General features: G+C 39.3%; 2 protein-coding genes across 4 annotated transcripts; one reads left to right on the top strand and one right to left on the bottom strand.

Moving 5' to 3' along the window:
- Positions 1-14: 14 nt before the first annotated feature.
- LOC124855663 (vacuolar protein 8-like) lies at positions 15-6,655 on the top strand. Its single transcript, XM_047345659.1, has 13 exons — positions 15-204; positions 962-1,081; positions 2,028-2,147; positions 2,299-2,418; positions 2,701-2,820; positions 3,504-3,709; positions 3,795-3,840; positions 3,941-4,074; positions 4,427-4,558; positions 4,660-4,774; positions 4,901-5,035; positions 5,124-5,249; positions 5,901-6,655. Exons 1-13 carry the CDS (start codon positions 15-17, stop codon positions 6,038-6,040), a joined length of 1,704 nt encoding a protein of 567 aa, XP_047201615.1. The 3' UTR covers positions 6,041-6,655.
- A 2,918-nt stretch (positions 6,656-9,573) lies between these two features.
- On the bottom strand, positions 9,574-19,193 carry map7a (microtubule-associated protein 7a). 3 transcript variants are annotated; one of them, XM_047345822.1, is made up of 15 exons: positions 18,760-19,193; positions 18,172-18,276; positions 16,778-16,852; positions 16,527-16,690; positions 16,348-16,447; positions 16,075-16,191; positions 15,749-15,891; positions 14,724-14,863; positions 14,413-14,648; positions 14,153-14,303; positions 13,899-14,067; positions 13,645-13,749; positions 10,393-10,443; positions 10,047-10,260; positions 9,574-9,856 (listed from the first exon to the last, which is right to left on the bottom strand). In XM_047345822.1, exons 1-15 carry the CDS (start codon positions 18,884-18,886, stop codon positions 9,846-9,848), a joined length of 1,908 nt encoding a protein of 635 aa, XP_047201778.1. In that variant the 5' UTR covers positions 18,887-19,193; the 3' UTR covers positions 9,574-9,845. The 3 variants fall into 3 exon arrangements, with proteins under 3 accessions (XP_047201778.1, XP_047201777.1, XP_047201779.1); XM_047345821.1 differs by having other exon boundaries at positions 15,749-15,915; positions 18,760-19,191; XM_047345823.1 differs by lacking the exon at positions 16,075-16,191 and having other exon boundaries at positions 18,760-19,191.
- Positions 19,194-21,318: the final 2,125 nt, after the last annotated feature.

Raw genomic sequence — 21,318 nt, 5'->3', positions numbered from 1 at the left:
TTGGTTGTGCAGTCATGGCCTCGGACCATTGTGACAGTTGCTCCCGATTGCTCCGGGACTTCGCTGAACGTCTGAGGAGAGTTTGGGGAGAGTTCGAGTACAAACTCAAGGACGTTTTTAGAGGAATTGTTCAGTGCACCTGCTTTGGGAATGCACCTGAGAGGGGGACGGCTCAGGATTTATCGTCATTGCAGCTCATGTATGGTAGGATACATAATTGTTGTGGAAAGGAAGCCTGTTCAGCACACATGCTCTGTTTAAGACATTATATGACCATCCCCATTAATGCCTAACATTTGATGATAATGACAATAAAACTTGCTTATCTTAATGATTTTGGAAATATTTTCACCTACCTTCTGTCATTTCATCCTTTTTACATACAATCAGAATCAACTAGTAAAACAATTTTACTCTTTAAATTAAAAACACCTATATCTCTATAAATTGGAATATGATGGAAAAGTAAATTATTCCAATAGTTGAAAAAGTTACATGTAGTGATGTATTTGAAGTGCTTATTACTGTTTGTTTTGTTGATTATGTTTTACAGCTAACTAAAACCCAAAATGTGTTTGATTTATTACATAAGACCAAAAGAAGGATTTTTTTAAATGTATTATTATGGCCATTTAGGTGGAGGAGATAGTCATTAACACCCTCCGCAAGGAGTGTCGGCCACAAAAGGTCATTGCTAAAGAATCGAGTTAGTTACTGAATGCTACGTTATTGAAACGTTGAGTGGAAGGAAAAGTGGTATGAATTCTGGGTTTTTCTTTAGCTGTAAACAAATATTATCAAAATTAAAATAAATAAATGCTTGAAATATATCACTCTGTATATAATGACGTTATATGAGTTAAACTTTTTGAATTAAACTACAGTGGTAAATAGGCTTGTAAATAATTACATTAACTTATTGAGATGCACTTGTACTCATCACAAATTTTAATTTTCTCAGATGATAAAAGTCAGGTTTTCAATCAGAGAAGCCTCCAAGCACTGAACCGACTTGCAGCATCTCAAAATGCTGATCTGCAAATGACCGCAGCCATCTATTACTCACACATCAGTCATCACTGTGAGTAAAGACTTTCATTCCATTTAATAATCTTCATGAAAGCGTAGACCTTCAGTTGAGGGGTACTAAAAATGTGACTGTGTATGCACGTTTCCCACTCGGAAGATAAGTACCCTAACGGAAAAGACCAGTATGCAAATGTTCAACTGTATTTTTGAACACCAGCTTAAACAGTCACATGTGCATCTTTTCACACTGAAGGAAAAATTTCCTCTTTTAAAGCCTTCCCTATTCTGAGTTATTGTGAATGACAATGCCTTCAGGGTTAGATGGAAAAATACTCCAGAGATGTCATTGTTTTTCTGTAAGAATCTTGCTCAACACACGTGGTACACATTATATAGTGGTGTGTATGAAAAAAGTTGACCACATTTTTGCATCTGGACTCAGTTGACGAAGTCGTACTTTTGCTTAGTTGTGGTTAAAACAGTCCCCGGGGAAAAAGGTGGAATCCCCATTTTGGATGTTTTTTTACTTGTTTTTATTAGTGGAATAAAAAGGTAGATGAGAAACATTTTTTGTTAAAAGTGCTAAAAGTGCTTACTAACCTTGTGAGCTGGTTCACCAGGATTGATAGGAATTATGGTACAGTCCTGGAGAAAAAAGAAAAACTTTCTGTTTCCATATGATTTAGACAGGCAATAGGTAGGTGGGTTAATGTGCAAGTGTGACCATCTCTATAAAAGTTGCAGTTTTAGGAGTTCACTGGTGTGGGGTTATATAATGCTAAGGAGAAAAACATCAGTGACGACCTTAGACAAGCAATTATTGCTGCCCATCGATCTGGAAAAGGTTATAATGTCATCTCAATCAAAGATAACTCAGTATTATCCTGCTATTATATTTCCACATTAATATGTAGAAGTTTATCGAGATTGCCCTTGTTTCTTACTGTGACTGTAACCTCCTACAGCTTTCTTTTGCTGTCTCGGATTGTTTGTTGCAGTGAATTCTCCCTTACCAGATGCCTTCTTGGTACCAGTAATGGCTCTTCTCTTGTCCTCTGACCTGGATGTGCAAAAGACTACTTCCTTCACCCTGGTCAATCTATTAGTGAAGAATAATGGTATGGATTTGTTTCTTACAATGTTTGTTGATATCAAGAAATCCCCAAAATCAATTTTTTTTTAACATCTTGAACACAGCTTAACTTCAGCCTTTAGTTAAATGAACTTGATTGGGTGGTTGTAATTACAGTCCATGAAATATAATTTCAGTGTGTAAGGAGTCAGTGATCGAGATGGGGATGTTGGTGCCGCTGTTGGAGTTATTCCAGTCTGGTGATCCTACTGCTCAGTGTCACTCCTGTGCCTGTGTTGCCATGCTGGCCTCCTCAGGTTTGCACAGACTTTCTTTTTAGTTTAACCTCTGTATAGAAGTAAAAACTTTTAATAAAATGGATACAATAATAATGTATGCTTATAGAAATCTTGCAAATTCTGGTTTTTCCATAGCACAGATATGTGTCAGCAGTGTTTCTAATAATCCTGCACACTGTCACATAAACTTTATATTTTACTGCAACATAAAAGGGGTGTATTTTGTTGCAGTGTTTTGCAAAAACCTTGTTTTTCTTATGTAGTTAGGACAGCATCAGATTTTCATTAATTTATGTTCAGAATTAAGCAGAGATGCTATTTTGGTGGATGGAATCATACCTCTGTTGGCTTTGGCAAAGTCTTACGATCCAGCGGTCCAACAGAACGCAGCATGGGCTCTTCTACATCTCACCCAGTCAGGTTGTATTTTTTTCTCCTCTTTGTCAAAGTCCTTATACAGTGCCCTGCAGAATTATTTCTTCCCCTCGAAATTGTATACACTTTGTAACTGTACTACCACAGACTTCAAAAGGCAACACTGCAAGTCCCTTCTATGAAACATATAGTAGAGGCAGCATCATGCTGTGGGGATGCTGGAGTTGGAGTTGATGAGAATGTGGATGGAACTAAATACAAGAAAATCCTGGAAGAAAACCTGATAAGGGCGCAAAAGACTTGAGAGTGGGGCCTAGTCAAAGTAGGAGCCTAAATTTAGTTGAGAATCAGTTGAGAAACTGATGTTTACGGAGACACTCTTCATCCAGTCTGACTGACTGTACGCTAGTTTGCAGAGAAGAATGGGGACATTTAGTCTTCAGATGTACAAAGCTGGTAGAGACCCCCCAGAAGACTTCCAGTTGGTACTTCACCTAAAGGTTTTTCAAAGGGGACTGACAACAAATGCACACCACACCTTTCAGATTTGTATTTGTAAAAAAACAACAACAATTAGGCACTACTTTGTGTTGATATATCACTTAAAACCTCAATGAAATTATTTTTAGTCTGTGGATTGTGTAACGACAATGTGTAAATGTTCAAGAGGTTTGAACTCAGAAGTTTGTTTCCTTTGTCATGCTTGACAAATTTTTCTCTTCTTCCAGATTGTTCGAGAAGGATTCTATGTCAAGCAGGGGCCATCCCTGTTTTATCTCTTCTTCTGCAGTGCTCCAATTCAGAAGTTCAGTTCTACAGCTGCACGGCTCTTTGCAACATTGCTGCTATTCAAGAACATCATCCAGAGTTGCTCAGCATCGGGGCTCATTTGTCTAAGTCGCTTTTGACACTGATGTCTTCCTCGGTGCAAAAGGTATTTGGGAACCTTTTTTGGGGAAAAGGATGTTGACTTTAATCCCGCAGCAGTGTTTCATATTGATGATGTTGGGTTTTTTCAGAATTCAGCTCAAGCTTGCAGATGCCTTCAAAGTCTGTCAAAGAACGGTAAGTGCAGCAAAACAAGACTTAACTAACGTAAGGTAGCGTAACATATTATCATTTGAAAATGTCAAATGTGGATTCTGTTTCTCATTTTTATCTGCAGTTTGGGTCCAGGAACAGCTCATGGACTGTAGCTGTGTGTTGCCTCTGAAGGCCCTCCTTAAAAGTTTGAATGCTGCATGGATAGAGTCAGCCTTAACACTGATGTGTATGCTGTCTGCACACCCACCAAATTGTGTATGACCCCCTACCAGAAAAATACTGAATGAGTCTGTTAACAGCTGTCAAGGCTTCTGCATTTTCTCAGTTATATTTTACTCTGGACCTTATTTACTGCAATGATAAGTCCTGGACCTGAATACAAATGCCTGCCATACTTCTCAGCTTTTTATTTGTAAAAAACATTTTAAACCTTGTATCTTTTTTTTTACTTCACAAAGAAGCACTACTTTGTGTTGGACTATCACATAAAATCCCAACAAAACACAAAGAAGTTTGTGGTTGTAATGTGACAAAATGTAGAAATGTTTGTGGGATATGAATATTTTTGGGGGGCACAGTGTATGACTTTTCTATAATCTGATCTTAGGATATCCTCATAAATGAAGGACTGTTGAGGGAAATCGGTCAGCTGCTTCATCATCCTAGATCAAATTCTGTTCTGATCTCACTAAGTTGCAAGATCATTACTGACCTCTGTGGTGCCTGCATGGATGAGCAGGTACACCTTCAGCCTACCACTCACTGATAATGTGTCTGATTTGTTCATGCACAGTGCCCTAATCTCTAAAGGTTTCACTGAATCCAGTTAATGTTATCTAGGCTGTGACAGAAAGCCTGTGCTTATCAGGGCTGCTCAGAGGTCTTCTGTCTCCATCCCTGTCAGATGAGACGTTGCTACATGTGACATTGTGTTTACATCACCTGATGACCTGGGGTAATGACCCAAATGTTTGTTGTGGATTTTAGTTCTAAAGCTCTCTCATAAGTGTTATTTTTTACACCAAACAATTACTTCTATCCATTGTCTTCACAATATTTTTGAAAATTCTCTCTGTTGCAGATGGGCTGAGGACTAAGTTGTCCTCCTCAGTTACACCAGAGCAGGTTTGGAGACTGGTTGAGCTTTCTGGACAAATGAGAAATTCCCAGTTGTCATATAACTCTGCAGCCATCATTCACATGTTTAAATTGACGGGTAAAGTAGTGTATAGTTCTAAATCAACCGTTTTCGTCTGTACACAGTTATATTTTAAATGTTGCTTTTTTCTTCCTATCCTACACAGAAGATTTCCTCCCGTTGCTAAGGCCTCACTACGGTGCAGTGTCTAAGTATCTGTTGCTGTTCCTCAAAACGAGAGATGTTAAATTCCAGCAGCTTGGCATTTCTACTATAGTCAAACTCAAGAATGGTTTGTTTTGTACTTCATTTCTCTATAAAGCAAATGAAGGAGCTATAGTTTCTTGAAAAAGTATTCACACCCCTTTTAACGTTTTTGCTTTTTTTTCATGTTGCAGTCAGTAATGTTTAGTGTATTTTATTAGAATTTTATGTGATGGACCTAAAAAAGTAGAACATGACTAAAGGTAAAGTTAAACTTTAAAATTAAAGTTTTCAAACATTTGAAAATGTTGTTGGCCCTTGTATTCAGCCCTTTTCTAACCTGATACCCCTGAATAAAATCCTTCACAACTCGGTGCCTTCAAACGTCATCTAATTAGTAATTTTTCTAAAGGCATCACATGTTTCTCAAGGAAAATTAATTGGGAAAAAAGGCATCATGAAGTCCTCCTTGCCATCACCCTGATCTTTAGCTTCCTCCACAGATTCTCTGCTGGGACTCTGGCTGGGCCACACCAAAACGTTATTACATTTTATCACATAAAATCCCAATAAAATACATGGAATGTGACAAAATGTGAAGAAATTCAATGGGTATAAACACTTTAAAATGGATCTTTAAACAAATATGATAATCTATATAAGATCAAAAAAATATCCTCTGAATAAGGAGCCATTGCCATGTGACAGTTTTAAGCTTGCTTGCCCTGTTCCTCTGCAGATGGAGAGTTTTCAACAGCAATGACTAACGGTGAGCTGGAGGCTCGCCTCTGGAACATACATGAGCAGACAGAGGAGATGAGACAGCTGCTGCAAATGATTCAGCCTCCTTCTCCATCTCCTGGTCAACCCTTCCATTGACTTGCTCAGTATATCCTGTGGACTGTATAAAGTGTTTACTTTGATGCAATGTTTGGTCAAACCTTATTATAGATTTTTTGTTTTTAATATGCTTTTATTTAATTATTTTTAAAAAACATTTGTATATTTTTATTGTTACATACGTGGTTCGCTTAAAAAAGAAGAAAAGGACAAAGATGTGGCATCACCTTTAATCAGTATTTGCTATATAGTTTTATATGTTATAAAGCTAACCTGTGATAGTCTAGAACAGCACTTAAGGTATAGGATTAAGTTTAAGTCACGATTTGTATGCATTTACTGTTTAAAACCTATTTAACCTACAGACATAAGATTTTGCTCTGTGATGCGATTGCACGCTATTAAAGCAACTGTGAGTGCAAAAAAAGGTATTGTGCATCCTTACCTCTAAAACACTATAAACACAAAATTGAAGCATATCTTTGGAAACAATGTTATTGTAACAGCTTTTCTATACGATTGCTAGATTTTACAATCCCAATTCCATTGAAGTTGGGACATTGTATAAAATGTAAATAAAAACACAATACTGATTTGCAAATCCTGTTCAACCTAATGTAATTAAATACACTACAAAGATATTTAATGTTCAAACGGATAAACTTTGTTGTTATTTTTGCAGATATTCACTCATTTTGAATTTGATGCTTCCAACACGTTCTGAAAAAGCTAGAACTGGGGCAAGAAAAGACTGAGTGGAGGTGGATGAATACCATGACCTTTGACCCCTCAGGAGGCACTCCATTAAAAACCGACTTCATTCTGTAACAGATGTTACCACGTGGGCTCAGGAACACAGTTTGTCGCTACATCTACAGGTTCAAGTTAAAACTCTACCACGCAAAGCGAAAGCCATTCATCAACAACACCCAGAAACGCCACCGGCTTCTCTGGGCCCGAGTTCATCTGAGATGGGTGCAAAGTGGAAAGGTGTGCTGTGGTCTGATGAGTCCAGATTTAAAAATGTTTTTGGAAATCATGGACATCATGTCCTCCGGGCCAAAGAGGAAAGGGACTATCTGCATTGTTATCAGTTCAAATTTCAAAAGCCATTATCTGTGATGGTATAGGGGCTTGTTAGTGCCCATGGGTAACTTACACATCTGTGAAGGCACCAATAATGCAGAAAGGTACATACAGGTTTAGGAGCAACATGCTGCCATCTAAGCAATGTCTTTTTCAGGGATGTCCCTGCTTATTTCTGCAAGACAATGCCAAGACACATCTGCACATCTTACAACAGCATGGCTTCAAAGTAAAATAGTGCAGTACCAGACTGGCCTACCTGCAATCCACACCTGTCTCCCAGTGAAAATGTGTGGAGCATTATGAAGCACAAAATACAGAGATCCCTGTTGAGCAACTGAAGTTGTACATCAAGCAAGAATGGGAAAGATTTCTCAACACAAAGCTTCAACAATTGGTGTCCTGAATTCCCAAACTTAGTGAGTGTTAAAAGGAAAGGTGATGTAACACAGTGGTAAACATGACCCTGTCCCAGCTTTATTGGAACATGTTGCAAGCATCAAATTCAAAATGAATGAATATTTGCAAAAAAAATAAAATAAAGTTTATTAGTTTGAACATTAAATATGTTGTCTTTGTAGTGTATTCAGTTACATATAGGTTTAACAGAATTTGTAAAACATTGTAGTCTGTTTTAAGTTTTACAAAATGTCACAAGTTCATTGAAATTGGGGCTTTACAAAAATTCTAGATTAAGATTGCAACACAGCAAGTTACTGTTTATCAGCACATTTAGCACTAACTGCATCTTGATTTGTCCAAGTTCCACTGAGGGAAAACTAGTTAAGAAAAAGTGCTGAGTAAGCAGTAAGTAATATCAAGTTAAAGCTAAAATAAGTTCTTATTGATTAAATGGCTATTCTTTTAAATCCAGTAACAAACTAACAGCAGAAAGTACAGCTAGTCCCTTTCGGGTCTATTTGATTCAAACCCTGCTGTAAAGAGATGATTATGCAAAAACTTTGCTGAATACAGGTCCTTCTCAAAATATTAGCATATTGTGATAAAGTTCATTATTTTCCATAATGTCATGATGAAAATTTAACATTCATATATTTTAGATTCATTGCACACTAACTGAAATATTTCAGGTCTTTTATTGTCTTAATACGGATGATTTTGGCATACAGCTCATGAAAACCCAAAATTCCTATCTCACAAAATTAGCATATTTCATCCGACCAATGAAAGAAAAGTGTTTTTAATACAAAAAACGTCAACCTTCAAATAATCATGTACAGTTATGCACTCAATACTTGGTCGGGAATCCTTCTGCAGAAATGACTGCTTCAATGTGGCGTGGCATGGAGGCAATCAGCCTGTGGCACTGCTGAGGTCTTATGGAGGCCCAGGATGCTTCGATAGCGGCCTTTAGCTCATCCAGAGTGTTGGGTCTTGAGTCTCTCAACGTTCTCTTCACAATATCCCACAGATTCTCTATGGGGTTCAGGTCAGGAGAGTTGGCAGGCCAATTGAGCACAGTGATACCATGGTCAGTAAACCATTTACCAGTGGTTTTGGCTCTGTGAGCAGGTGCCAGGTCGTGCTGAAAAATGAAATCTTCATCTCCATAAAGCTTTTCATCAGATGGAAGCATGAAGTGCTCCAAAATCTCCTGATAGCTAGCTGCATTGACCCTGCCCTTGATAAAACACAGTGGACCAACACCAGCAGCTGACACGGCACCCCAGACCATCACTGACTGTGGGTACTTGACACTGGACTTCTGGCATTTTGGCATTTCCTTCTCCCCAGTCTTCCTCCAGACTCTGGCACCTTGATTTCCGAATGACATGCAGAATTTGCTTTCATCCGAAAAAAGTACTTTGGACCACTGAGCAACAGTCCAGTGCTGCTTCTCTGTAGCCCAGGTCAGGCGCTCCTGCCGCTGTTTCTGGTTCAAAAGTGGCTTGACCTGGGGAATGCGGCACCTGTAGCCCATTTCCTGCACACGCCTGTGCACGGTGGCTCTGGATGTTTCTAGTCCAGACTCAGTCCACTGCTTCCGCAGGTCCCCCAAGGTCTGGAATCGGCCCTTCTCCACAATCTTCCTCAGGGTCCGGTCACCTCTTCTTGTGTGCAGCGTTTTCTGCCACACTTTTTCCTTCCCACAGACTTCCCACTGAGGTGCCTTGATACAGCACTCTGGGAACAGCCTATTCGTACAGAAATTTCTTTCTTTGTCTTACCCTCTTGCTTGAGGGTGTCAATAGTGGCCTTCTGGACAGCAGTCAGGTCGGCAGTCTTACCCATGATTGGGGTTTTGAGTGATGAACCAGGCTGGGAGTTTTAAAGGCCTCAGGAATCTTTTGCAGGTGTTTAGAGTTAACTCGTTGATTCAGATGATTAGGTTCATAGCTCGTTTAGAGACCCTTTTAATGATATGCTAATTTTGTGAGATAGGAATTTTGGGTTTTCATGAGCTGTATGCAAAAATCATCCGTATTAAGACAATAAAAGACCTGAAATATTTCAGTTAGTGTGCAATGAATCTAAAATATATGAATGTTAAATTTTCATCATGACATTATGAAAAATAATGAACTTTATCACAATATGCTAATATTTTGAGAAGGACCTGTATGTGAGCTGCTGGCTACTGCAGACATCCTCACTGAGAGGGAAAGCTGTAATGTTACATGCTCTTTCAAGGCGCTGAAAGGTAGCAGAATGGCTGTGCTGTAGTGATTTTGTAGCTTTGCAGGCAAATCGCAGCTCTTTGATGACTTCCCCGGATAGCAGACGCCTCAGGAGGAGCTCAGATGACTTCTAAAACACCAGGAGGAGAAAACATCTCAGAAAACATTTTTTATTGTTATTCAAAGAGATTTATCCAAATTCAGAAATGATAGGTTTCCAGCACTAGTTAGAAAGTTACTAAAATTAGGCAGTTTCATGCACCTTGACAGCATGTCCAATGATTAGTATTAATACATTTTTCTGTTTTGTTTGTCCTAACCTGCTCTCTGTTTGGTCTGGATTTCCTCCATGCCAGAAAGCGCTCTGAGGGATCTGCGTTCCTTGAAAGCCACTACAGGTACCATGTCGTCCTCGTTGCCTAACCCAAGCTGCGCGGTTTTAGTCCCCACTGGCATCTTTGCGGCGTCCTCTATGGTTCCATTTTGCGGAGGCTCTGTGTTTTCCTTTGGTAGTGTCCTTGCCGATACAGATTTCTGTGATGAAAAGATATTAAACATGTTAGTCAAGGCCAAGCCGAAGGCCTTTTCATGTCAAAACTGAATGTGCGTCACAAGAGACCCGAGACTGTGTTCTGTTATGAAAAGCTAAGATTCAGTAAATCGCACCATATCTGGGGAATCTGTTCTTCTGGTTCGCCGCATGATCTCCTCAAGTCTCTGGAAAAGACAATATTATGCAATGAGACAGATCTGTTCGATTTTGATATTATTTAGTTACATACAATGGCTTGCCAAAGAAATCATTCTTCTTGAACATGTTTTGTCACTTTACAACTGTTTGTTTTATTGGGATTTAATGTGACAGACCAACCTGAAATAGTCCATAACAGATGGAGCGTCTGTAAAAAGCTATTTTTAAGTCTTGTCACAGACAAGACAGGTCATACCTGTTCATTGCATTGCATTTCTGGCTTTATGTTAAGTTGTCTTACAGAAGTGTGAATCTCCACCCCTGTCCGAAGTCTTTTGCACCCGTCTAACAGGTTTTCTTCTACAATTGCCCTTCATTTAGCTCCATGAATCTTTATGATGCTGCAACAATCACGTGTCACCATGGAGTTGGTGTGTTCAGTATGATGTGGAGTGTTGGCTTTATCTCGCATAAAACATTATGCAAAAAGTTTTAATGGTCATATTTGACCAGAACTCTTTCTTCTAGGGATGCACAATATTAGAAAATCATGCAACAGTGATATTACTAATACAGTGCTTGCGAAAGTACTCGGCCCCCTTGAACTGGTCAACCTCTTGCCACATTTCAGGCTTCAAACATAAAGATATAAAATTCAAATTTTTTGTGAAGAATCAACCACAAGTAGGACACAATCGTGAAGTGGAATGAAATTTATTGGATGTGTCAAATGTTTAAAAAAAATAAAAAACTGAAAAGTGGGTCGTGCAATATTATTCGGCCCCTTTACTTTTAGTGCAGCAAACTCACTCCAGAAGTTCAGTGAGGATCTCTGAATGATCCAATGTTGTCCCAAATGACTGATGATGATAAATAGAATCTACCTGTGTGTAATCAAGTCTCCATATAAATGCACCTGCTCTGTGATAGTCTCAGGGTTCTGTTCAAAGCGCAGAGAGCATCATGAAGACCAAGGAACACACCAGGCAGGTCCGAGATACTGTTGTGGAGAAGTTTAAAGCCGGATTTGGATACAAAAAGATTTCCCAACCTTTAAACATCCCAAGGAGCACTGTGCCAGCAATCATATTGAAATGGAAGGAGTATCAGACCACTACAAATCTACCAAGACCCGGCCGTCCCTCTAAACTTTCATCTCGAACAAGGAGAAGACTGATCAGAGATGCAGCCAAGAGGACCATGATCACTCTGGATGAACTGCAGAGATCTACAGCTGAGGTGGGAGAGTCTGTCCATAGGACAACAATCAGTCCTACACTGCACAAATCTGGCCTTTATGGAAGAGTGGCAAGAAGAAAGCCATTTCTCAAAGATATCCATAAAAAGTCTCGTTTAAAGTTTGCCACAAGCCACCTGGGAGACGCACCAAACATGTGGAAGAAGGTGCTCTGGTCAGATGAAACCAAAATCGAACTGTTTGGCCACAACGCAAAATTATATGTTTGGCGTAAAAGCAACACAGCTCATCACCCTGAACACACCATCCCCACTGTCAAACATGGTGGTGGTAGCATCATGGTTTGGGCCTGCTTTTCGTCAGCAGGGACAGGGAAGATGGTCAAAATTGATGGGAAGATGGATGGGGCCAAATACAGGACCATTCTGGAAGAACACCTGTTGGAGTCTGCAAGAGACCTGAGACTGGGACGGAGATTTATCTTCCAACAAGACAATGATCCAAAACATAAAGCCACATCTACAATGGAATGGTTCACAAATAAACGTATCCAGGTGTTGGAACGGCCAAGTCAAAGTCCAGACCTGAATCCAATCGAGAAACTGTGGAAAGAGCTGAAGACTGCTGTTCAAGAACGCTCTCCATCCAACCTCACCGAGCTTGAGCTGTTTTGCAAGAAAGAATGGGCAAGAACTTCAGTCTCTCGATGTGCCAAACTGATAGAGACATACCCCAAGTGACTTGCAGCTGTAATTGCAGCAAAGGGTGGCGCTACAAAGTATTAACGCAAGGGGGCCGAATAATATTGCACGCCCTACTTTTCAGTTTTTTATTTGTTAAAAAAGTTTGACACATCCAATAAATTTCCTTCCACTTGTTCCACGATTGTGTCCCACTTGTTGTTGATTCTTCACAATAAATTTGAATTTTATATCTTTATGTTTGAAGCCTGAAATGTGACAAGAGGTTGACCTGTTCAAGGGGGCCGAGTACTTTCGCAAGGCACTGTAAACATTGTCATTACAATATTAATTGTGTGAAACTCAATTTTTTCATACTCTTCTCTTTCTCATCTGTCATTAAAATACAGCCTGTGAGACATTTAGCATTCTGGGCACTGACATCTGTCTCAGGTGTGGACATCTACTGCAGTATTACTTCATTTGAGATACTCAGTATGTTATTGACATGCAAAGCGGATATTCCTGATACTTGGAAAATACTGGTCAATAAATACTGTCCTTTGTGATATTAAAATTGCATATACTGATATTAAAATGACAAAGTATTTATGATATATTGTGCAGGCCCATGGCTTGGGGCAAACTTTTAAACAGTGACTTTTTTTTCTTGCCTCTCTTCTAAACATCCAGATTTGTGAAGTGCACCTATAATGGTTGTAATGTCAACAGATTCTCCCACCTGAGCTGTGGATCTCTGCAGCTCTTCGAGAGTTACTACAAGCCTCTGTTTCTCTAACTGATGTTCTCTTGTCCTGCCTCTCCGTTTAGATGGCCAGCCATGTGTTGGTATACAGTTGTGCCATATTCTTTACATTTTCAGAGGATGGACTGAACTCAAAGCCTAACCCAGGGCTCCCTAAGGTTTTCAAAGTTTGGAATATCCTTTTATAACCGAACCCTATTCCTGCAACTTTTCTAGACCTTTATCCCTGCTGTGGTCCTAGGACTTCATGATACATTTTTTTTTTACTTATATCCTGAGGCCTAAACTGAGATTAAATTGCACACAATTTACTTAATATGTGATTTCTGATGGTTTTTGGTTGCATTAAGTTTATTCAGGGTTCTCAAAGTAAAGGGAGTGATTACAAAAGCAGGTTTTGAAAACCATTCATCATTTTTCTTCTACTTTATAATTATGCACTACTTTGCATTGGTCTATGAGAAAATCCCACTATAATATTTTTGTTTGTGGTTGTAACATGGCAAAATGTGTAAAAGTTCAAAGGGTAAGAATATTTCATTAGGCACTGTATGTTTGAAACCTAGTGTCCAAGGAAGCAAACCTTTTTCCTTGCTTGTCGCTCTGCTTCCTCTTTCTGTGCAGCTATCTCTCGCTCTTGTTTTATTTGTTCAGCTCGTGCTCTTTCTTTAGCTGATTCCTCCTCTCTCTGTGTAAAACCCAGACAAGTAACATTTGATGATCATTTTAACATTAGCACAAAAGCATGCTAACACAGTGCATGCAGTACAGGGATGTTTTCTCCTGGGAAGAGTAGGGGTTAGGGTTAAAGTTAAGGGGATATTTTATTTTAGGCACCTGCTTCTGCAGAAGGGCAGCCTCCCTCCTAGCCTGAACTCTCTCTTCTTCAGCTTTTCTCTGATCCTCCTCCTCCCTTCTTCTCTTCTCCTCTAAGAGACGCTTGGCCTCAGCCTCCGGTCGAGCCTGCTCCTCTGCTCTCCTGTGCTCCTGTTCCTCACGATTCCTCCTGATGAGAGGTTATAGTATGACAGTTGCAATGGCTGCCTCCTGCTGTATTACTGTCGGAGATGTACTTTCAATTATATTTTTACCTTTCAGCTTCCTCTCGCAGCAAACGCTCCTGCTCCTCTTTCTCCCGTTGTATTCGGGCCTCTCTCCTCTTTTCAGCTAGAAGTCGTGAGGCCTCTTTTGGGTCAGTAGTACCAGCTGAAGGACGGAACATGACCTCGGGAGGCAGAGGAGCTGAAAGAGGAGAATGTTCAATAAGGACATAAAGAGAAAAAAAAAGTATATTTTTAGTATGCAGTCAAAACAGTTAAACATTTTTTATTGTAAGCACTTCTACTTTTACCATCTGTTGCTGTTCTGGTTGAGCCGTCTTTCTGTGAGTCAGTGAGCTTTAAACATGGCATCTCTGGGAGATTTTCTTGTCTCAGTGTCTCTTGTTGACCTTTATCTGGTGTGCTGGCAGGCCGTGTGTTACCATCAGAGAAGGAAAGGACACAAACAGCAGCATCTTCCTCAGGAACAGCTGGGAGCTCAATATGCAATGGGAATAACTGTCTGCTGATTGAGATTCTGGGGCTCCTTTAAGATCCAACCAGAGAGGGAAGGATCAGTTTACTTCTGCGACATGAACATGAGGTGGAAGTATTTACCTACCGTTCTGTTGACGATGAGGCTGTTCTGCTCTGAGTGGAGGTGGCTAGCTTCACACTATTATTAACAGCAACACGTGATCTTTTGGCAGAGCCACTGTTAGGGATCTTCTTCATGGTTTCTTGTTGTCTTACTGTTTTCATCTAAATCAAACCAAAGAAATGAGCAGATCTGCATTTTTCTGCCTTGACAAAAATGTTATAAATAAACAGAAGCTCCATTGTTAAAGTAATAACCTGCTTAAAACCTGATACAGTGCCTACAGTTGTCACACTTCTTGGACTATTTCACATTTTGTTACATTACAACCACAAACTTTAATGTATTATATTGGAAATTCATGTGGTAGATCAACACAAAAAGAACACAATTTAAAATGAAAGGGAAAAATTATGAATGGTTTTAAAGTTTTCCACTGTTAAAAAGCTGAAAAGTGATGTGTGCATTTATAATCAGGATCCCAAATCAATAGTTTGTACAACAAACTTTCACTGCCATGAGAACCTTTTGGGTTATGTTTCTATAAACTTTGCACACCTAAAGACTAAATACTTGCTAATTCTTTGATGAATAAAAATTTTCAAATTTAGTAGCAAATTCTCAATTGGATTTAGATCTGGACTTTGGCTAGGCCATTCTAACATAAATATGTTTTAAAATAAAGCATTCCATTCTAATTTTGGCTGCTGGAAAGGGGCCTTTTTTTATAGTCTTTGGAGGTTTTCCTCGATGATTGCCCTGTACTTAGCCCTTGTTCCCATCAGCTTCCCTGTTCCTACAAGCGAAAAAGTATCCTTACAGCACCATGCTGCCACCACCACCACTACTTTGATTGGCACTACTTTGTGTTGGTCTATCTCATAAAATTCAAATAATTTAGGATTAATAAAGCAATTTTGAGTTGAATAAAAAAAGCACATTGAAGTTTGTGGTTGAGCTCTAACATAATGGGAAAACGTTCCAGGGGTGTGACTACTAATGCAAGAAGCAATATGTTCCAGAAATACATAACATTGGGGTGGATTTACCTGTGCAGGGCTGATGTTTCTTTGCTGGCTGTTATTGGAACAAGGTGGAGCAGGCATCCCACGGTGGACTGAAACTGACTGATGTCGGAGTTTGGGTGTGATGATGGTGGGGGATGGGATGGCATTATTTGGGTGGCATGAAGCTGCACGGCGACAAACATGGACAACTGAGCCAGTGTAAAGAAGTGCAGTTTGGAGACACGTGATGTGGACAGTGAAAAAGGATGATATGTGCAGCAAAACAGAGAAGCAATAGTGAGCTCAGAAAGTATGTCATGGCAGGGAGACATTTAAGCGGTAAGGACTTTCTGGAAGCAGGGGTGTACCTTCTTCTCCTGACCCACAAGCAGCACTCTTGCTTCTAGCCAGATAAGAGCATGTAGGAGTAAGGAGGCGACTGACCAGATTTCTCTCCCATGGTGTCAGAGGCAAGTGACGTGGAGCTGGGGTATTGATCAGTGTAAAGTTTTTAGTAGAGCAAAAGCAACAGATAAGACATACCAAGAGCTACGGCCCTACGTGATACATTTTGACAGAAGATATGCAGACAAACTGTGTTAAAAGAAGCAGGGAGGAGAAGGCACATGTATCTCTCATACCATTCTTAGTGGGCTTCCTGCCTCTTGAGCTTTGACTGAGGTGCTGTTGGAACTTTTGGCTCCTCTCTATTGTCCTTCGCACAGCAGTTTCATGTCGCTCCTTAATTCAGAAAAAGAAACATACAACCACATTCGTAGTAGTGAAATGCAAACTGAAAGTGTTTACTATGAAAGCTCACTTTTTCCTCTCTCAGCCTCCGCTTGCGTTTCTCCTCCACAGCTGCACGCCTCCTCTCCTCTTTGAGCCTTTGCTCCAGGAGTTTTCTCCTTCGCTCCTGCAGTTGTTGTTCATAGTAACGCCTGGCTTGCTGTTCCCGCTCCAGTCGGCTCAGCTCCCGAGACACTGAGATGGAATTAAGAAGTAGAAATAGTTTTATACTGTATGTGTGATAATTTATGTGAGGGGATCTTGTGGCAGTGAGGAACATACCAAGCAACCTCTGCTGCTCCTCTCTTCTTTCTCGTGCTGCTTTGAGCCTTTCATCAACATTTGGTCCATTACCAGCTATAAAATAAAAATTGATTTTTTAGATGATAATAAATCATGAAAATGTGACTGAATATAGTGTTTAAATTTCTGGCCTTTTCAATTTTGCAGTGCCGGCTCAAGGTTGACTAAGGCCCTAAGCTAAATTTACTTTGGTGGGCCCGACTTGCAAACAACAACATGGATTTTTTTGTTTGCAAATTGTGGGTGTAAGACATATTTTAGAAAAAACAAGTGGCCAAACTATTTAAATTGACTCTTCAAAAAGTTATTTATTTATAAATAAATTGTACTTGGGATAAAGTATTGTAGGTAAAAGGAGGTAAAAGCTCTAAATAATTCTGGAGATTGGGTCATTTCTCTGACTTACTCTTGCGGTCATGTGTGGTTTAAAGTGTTTTTACACAGAGTTGGTAGATTTAGAAAGTAAGGCAAAGTTTGGTTGGTTGAGCCTACAAGCACATACAATAATTTGTCAGTTAGTTGTTGAAAATGTTAGTGTGTATTAAATATGAACCCAGTTGAGACACAAGGATCAGAAATTATAGAACTGCACTAGCAGTAGTAAATTATGACAATCATACCTAAAGGATTTTATTCTGTTTATACTATATTTTTACTTATGAAAGCTTTAAATTGTCAGTTTCATCTGGGAGTTAGAAAACAAAGCGAATGTGGCTCAGTCCTGGTAAACCTGACTACAAACAACAACAAAAGCTCTGAGAACCTTAAACAAAATATTTTCTACCCTTCATGTACTTAAACCATTGCATATCAGTTTTTTGTTTTTTTTTTGTAGTTAAGTGTTTTTTAAGAATTATGGAGATAAATAGTCATAAACATGAACAAATCTCACATGTGTTAAATTAAATTTATATTATTTTCTGAAAACTTTTTACAAAATCTCATTTATTTTGGTTCTTGCACCCACTTGGGTCAGCTGACTCATAACATGAAAGATAAGGGCTTAATTAAACCGGGGGGAGAGGGGGGGGGAGTGTTTGCCTGCTGATCATAATAAAATGAAGAACGTTATGGAGAACCCGGAGCGTCCTCTTCATTAGACTGTTGTACAACAGTCTAACACAACAGTGTCTTCAGTCAGAGGCTTCTTCAGATCTGCTGTAAGACAGAGCTCTACAGGAGATCCTTCCTGTCTGCAGCCATCAGCATCTACAACAGCTCTTTGAAAAAACCTGCATAATATGAGCTACAACAACATTTAATTTCCCTTTGGGATGAATAAAGTATTTTTAAATTCAATTCAATTCAATTCAATTCAATTCAATTACGGCCATTGGTTGCTTGTGCCTTGGGCTGGCTTTGCATTGACTAACCTGCAGAGACCCGGGGTTTAACGTTGTTGCAGATTTGTATGGACTTGTTGGCAGAGCAGGTTGTTTTCTTTGTTTGTAGGCTTGGTTTGACATGAGAGCCATTCTCTGTAGATAAGGGGAAAAAAATCATTTGTTGTTTACATATTCTAATACCCATTATTACCCTCACATTCTGATTATCCTTTATCTGTAAACAGAAATCTTCTAGGTCAACATGTGATATGTCATGGATGTAGAAGACTGAACAAGCAGCCCAAGCTGGCCTTAGGGTCAGCTGTAAATAAAAGAACCATTATTATTTTACTGTGTGTAAAAGGCTAGCACCTGACAAGTACCCATTAACTGAGCAAACACAAGTAAAATGATCATTTAAAAAATAGCTCTGAAAATGTACAAAAATAAAAAAAATATATATTATTTCAATTAATTCTGTCAGAGTTATGTCATCCAGGTGTTAGATCCACTCATCCTCTCACTATTTAACTATGATCCTGTGCTTGTGGTTTTGTCATTTTGGTTTGGATTGAAATTATGTTCTTAATCTGAATCTACAAAATGCTGTTTTAGAATAAGCATAAAGAGACTAACCTCCTGTTCCTTCAGATCTGTTTCCAACCCTTCGGCTCTCGAAGGTACATGTAGAAAGTGGTCCCTGCGATGGAGGGAGGACATTCTGCTTCTTCTGTACAGCCATGCTAGGTATTGAGCCTGGCATAGCAGTGTTCTGTCTCAAGTCCCCCCCTCTCTCTCTCCTTTCTGTCCTCCTCCTTCTTTGAATTTCTATTTCAAGATGCCTTCGGGTCCTAGCATGAGTGTGCAGAGAGGAAAATTGCCTCCTGCATCAGCTGCTTGTCCGTCTGTGCCTCGCAAAGGAATGGATAGCAAACCAAGAAAACAAAAACATCCAGTCATAACCCTGCCCAATGATTTCTGGGATTTGTTTTTTTCATATTTTATCTCCACAGTAAATGTTCTTCTAAGTTGATAAAAGTGTGGAAAGATTCAGAGCCTCAGTGATTCCTGTCTATTAATGGGTTACTCCCCCCTTTAAAGATCTCACCCTTGTGAGCTGCTCTGCTTTACTTTTCACGTATTCTATTGCTGTGTCACTTTAATTCCCCCACCACACTGCCTGCATGCTGGAAACAGGCAGATAGACCCAGCATTTCCTGGACACTGCAAAGTTAAAAGGACAGTGCATAGAGCCTGTCCACATGAATAATCACCATGACAACAGTGGTATAATGTTCAGTGACATGCACTGGTTGGACATTAACTCCCTGTGTTAGTCTCCCAAGTACACAGTAGATGAGGCAAGAGTGTTTTTTACCCATAATTCCACTTTCATAGCGTAAAACCCTCTGACCACTAGATGGAGATCTAGTGGTAAGATGCACAGAACAGCTTCAAGTTAGTGGACCAAATGAGCTGCAATGCCCCACAGAACATTTATTCAGCAAACGTCCCCAAAAGCCAAATTAGCCTAAAAATGCAACTCTCTCCCTTTTTTTCTTTACACAGTTTGTATTGGGCACTGAGCAAAACTTCACTCGAGGCCCACTTCCAGCTAAGCCTATCGGGACAGGTTGTGTCCCAAGTTGTGTCCCCAGTGGCACAGACCGTAGTGTTCAGTCTCTTTCTGTGTTTTACATTTTTTTTTTTTGCAGCACTAGAGAACTTTATTTTTAAATTTGTCTGACAGTAGGCAGACAGGAAATAGGGGGAGAGAGAGTGGGAAGACATTCGGCAAGGGTCTCCGGGACAGCCACTTCGAGGACTGTTGCCTCTATACATGGGTCGCACGCTTAATCCCTACAACACCAGCGCTGCGCCAGAAGGGCATGCCACATTACCATTAAATCTTATACTTTTTATTGAGAAGATGAACTTTTTAAATTCGTTAATTAGTTAATTTGTTTAATTTAATAAGTTATTTAACCATGGCTGTGCAGTAACAGTGTAAAACTATCCTGCCTACAGTTTTTATCTTATACCCATTGAATTACGACAATGGGTGTTCAGTTGTATTACCCAAGAACAGAAACATTTTGCTCTCCACTGTTTCCTCCAATTCTAAAAATGCATGTGGCATTGCTAAGAGTGCTATTAAGATGTAGCGTTGAAATCACTTGTTTAAAAGTGCTCGCATTTAAACAATATAACTGTTGTTACACCGCATTTTATTTAGATGGATTTTAATCAGTAAAAAACAGAAAATAACTTTACCATCTTAGAGACACTTAAATGAGTTTAATTACAACCAATTTTTTATTATTTTTTTAAATAATTATTTTCCACTTTTTATTTATTTGAGCTAATCTATATCTTTTTTATATTTTAAAGCTTTGTCACAATAGGAAACATTTGCCAATGTATATTTTGTTAAATAAATTAAAATAAAACACATCTGCACAATCAACAGTTTACAAACACTAGGGGTAATGGCATAGAATCACTGCATCCAGAATGATCTTCCTTGATAAACATATCAGCGCAGATTAATCAATACTAAATACACCTGATGAATAATGACGCTGTTTCAAAGCTGCAGACATTAGTGCACACCAATGTTTATGGATCCCTCCATTCACAACCGAAATCTCTGACTTGTTGGCAGCAGAATTATGACCATCTTCCCTGTTTCTTAAGTCTTGTCTAAACTTGTCTTCCAAGGTAAAAAGAAACAACAATTAATACTGGTTTCTCATAAAGACAGAAAAGTTTACTAAAATAGTAAAAAATCATCTGAGTAGCTCTGTTACTTTTCATTCTGATATATTCTGTTTTGAACTGAATAATATACCTTTGAATAGCAGTGACATTCCTATTCAAGAACCACAGATTGCTAGGAGTTAACCATACTAGCATGCTAGCTTATTTGACTTTAGCATTAGCGCTGTTGCTAAAAGCTGAACACAAATTTGGTATTTGGCTCCAACACAGAAACCTTCTCAGCTGCAAGCCCCTCTTTTATCTTCCTTCCCTTGCTGCTCCACACAACCAAAAACTGTTTAATGATAATTTATCCAAAACCAAAAAAAAACTCAAAAACTGTTAATCTGTTCAAGATTAGGTCAAAAGCCTCAAATCAGATAATAGCTGTGTCATCAACCACGGCAGATGTTATCGTATTTTCTTACAGTGTGC

The sequence above is a fragment of the Girardinichthys multiradiatus genome, chromosome 19, assembly GCF_021462225.1.
Source record: "Girardinichthys multiradiatus isolate DD_20200921_A chromosome 19, DD_fGirMul_XY1, whole genome shotgun sequence".
Taxonomy (NCBI): Eukaryota; Metazoa; Chordata; class Actinopteri; order Cyprinodontiformes; family Goodeidae; genus Girardinichthys; species Girardinichthys multiradiatus.
Note: the sequence above shows the minus strand (reverse complement) of the source record. Positions and strands in the feature narration are given on the sequence as shown.

Bases quoted from the DNA above. Each gene is read 5' to 3' on its own strand.
- LOC124855663 (XM_047345659.1), top strand. From the start codon at position 15: ATGGCCTCGGACCATTGTGACAGTTGCTCCCGATTGCTCCGGGACTTC. The intron at 205-961 runs GTAGGATACATA...TAATTTTCTCAG, and splicing joins GTCATTGCAGCTCATGTATG to ATGATAAAAGTCAGGTTTTC. The intron at 5,036-5,123 runs GTAAAGTAGTGT...TATCCTACACAG, and splicing joins TCACATGTTTAAATTGACGG to AAGATTTCCTCCCGTTGCTA.
- map7a (XM_047345821.1), bottom strand. From the start codon at position 18,886: ATGCCAGGCTCAATACCTAGCATGGCTGTACAGAAGAAGCAGAATGTC. The intron at 16,448-16,526 runs GTGAGCTTTCAT...TTCTGAATTAAG, and splicing joins GGAGGCTGAGAGAGGAAAAA to GAGCGACATGAAACTGCTGT. The intron at 14,304-14,412 runs GTAAAAGTAGAA...CTCCTCTTTCAG, and splicing joins AACCAGAACAGCAACAGATG to CTCCTCTGCCTCCCGAGGTC.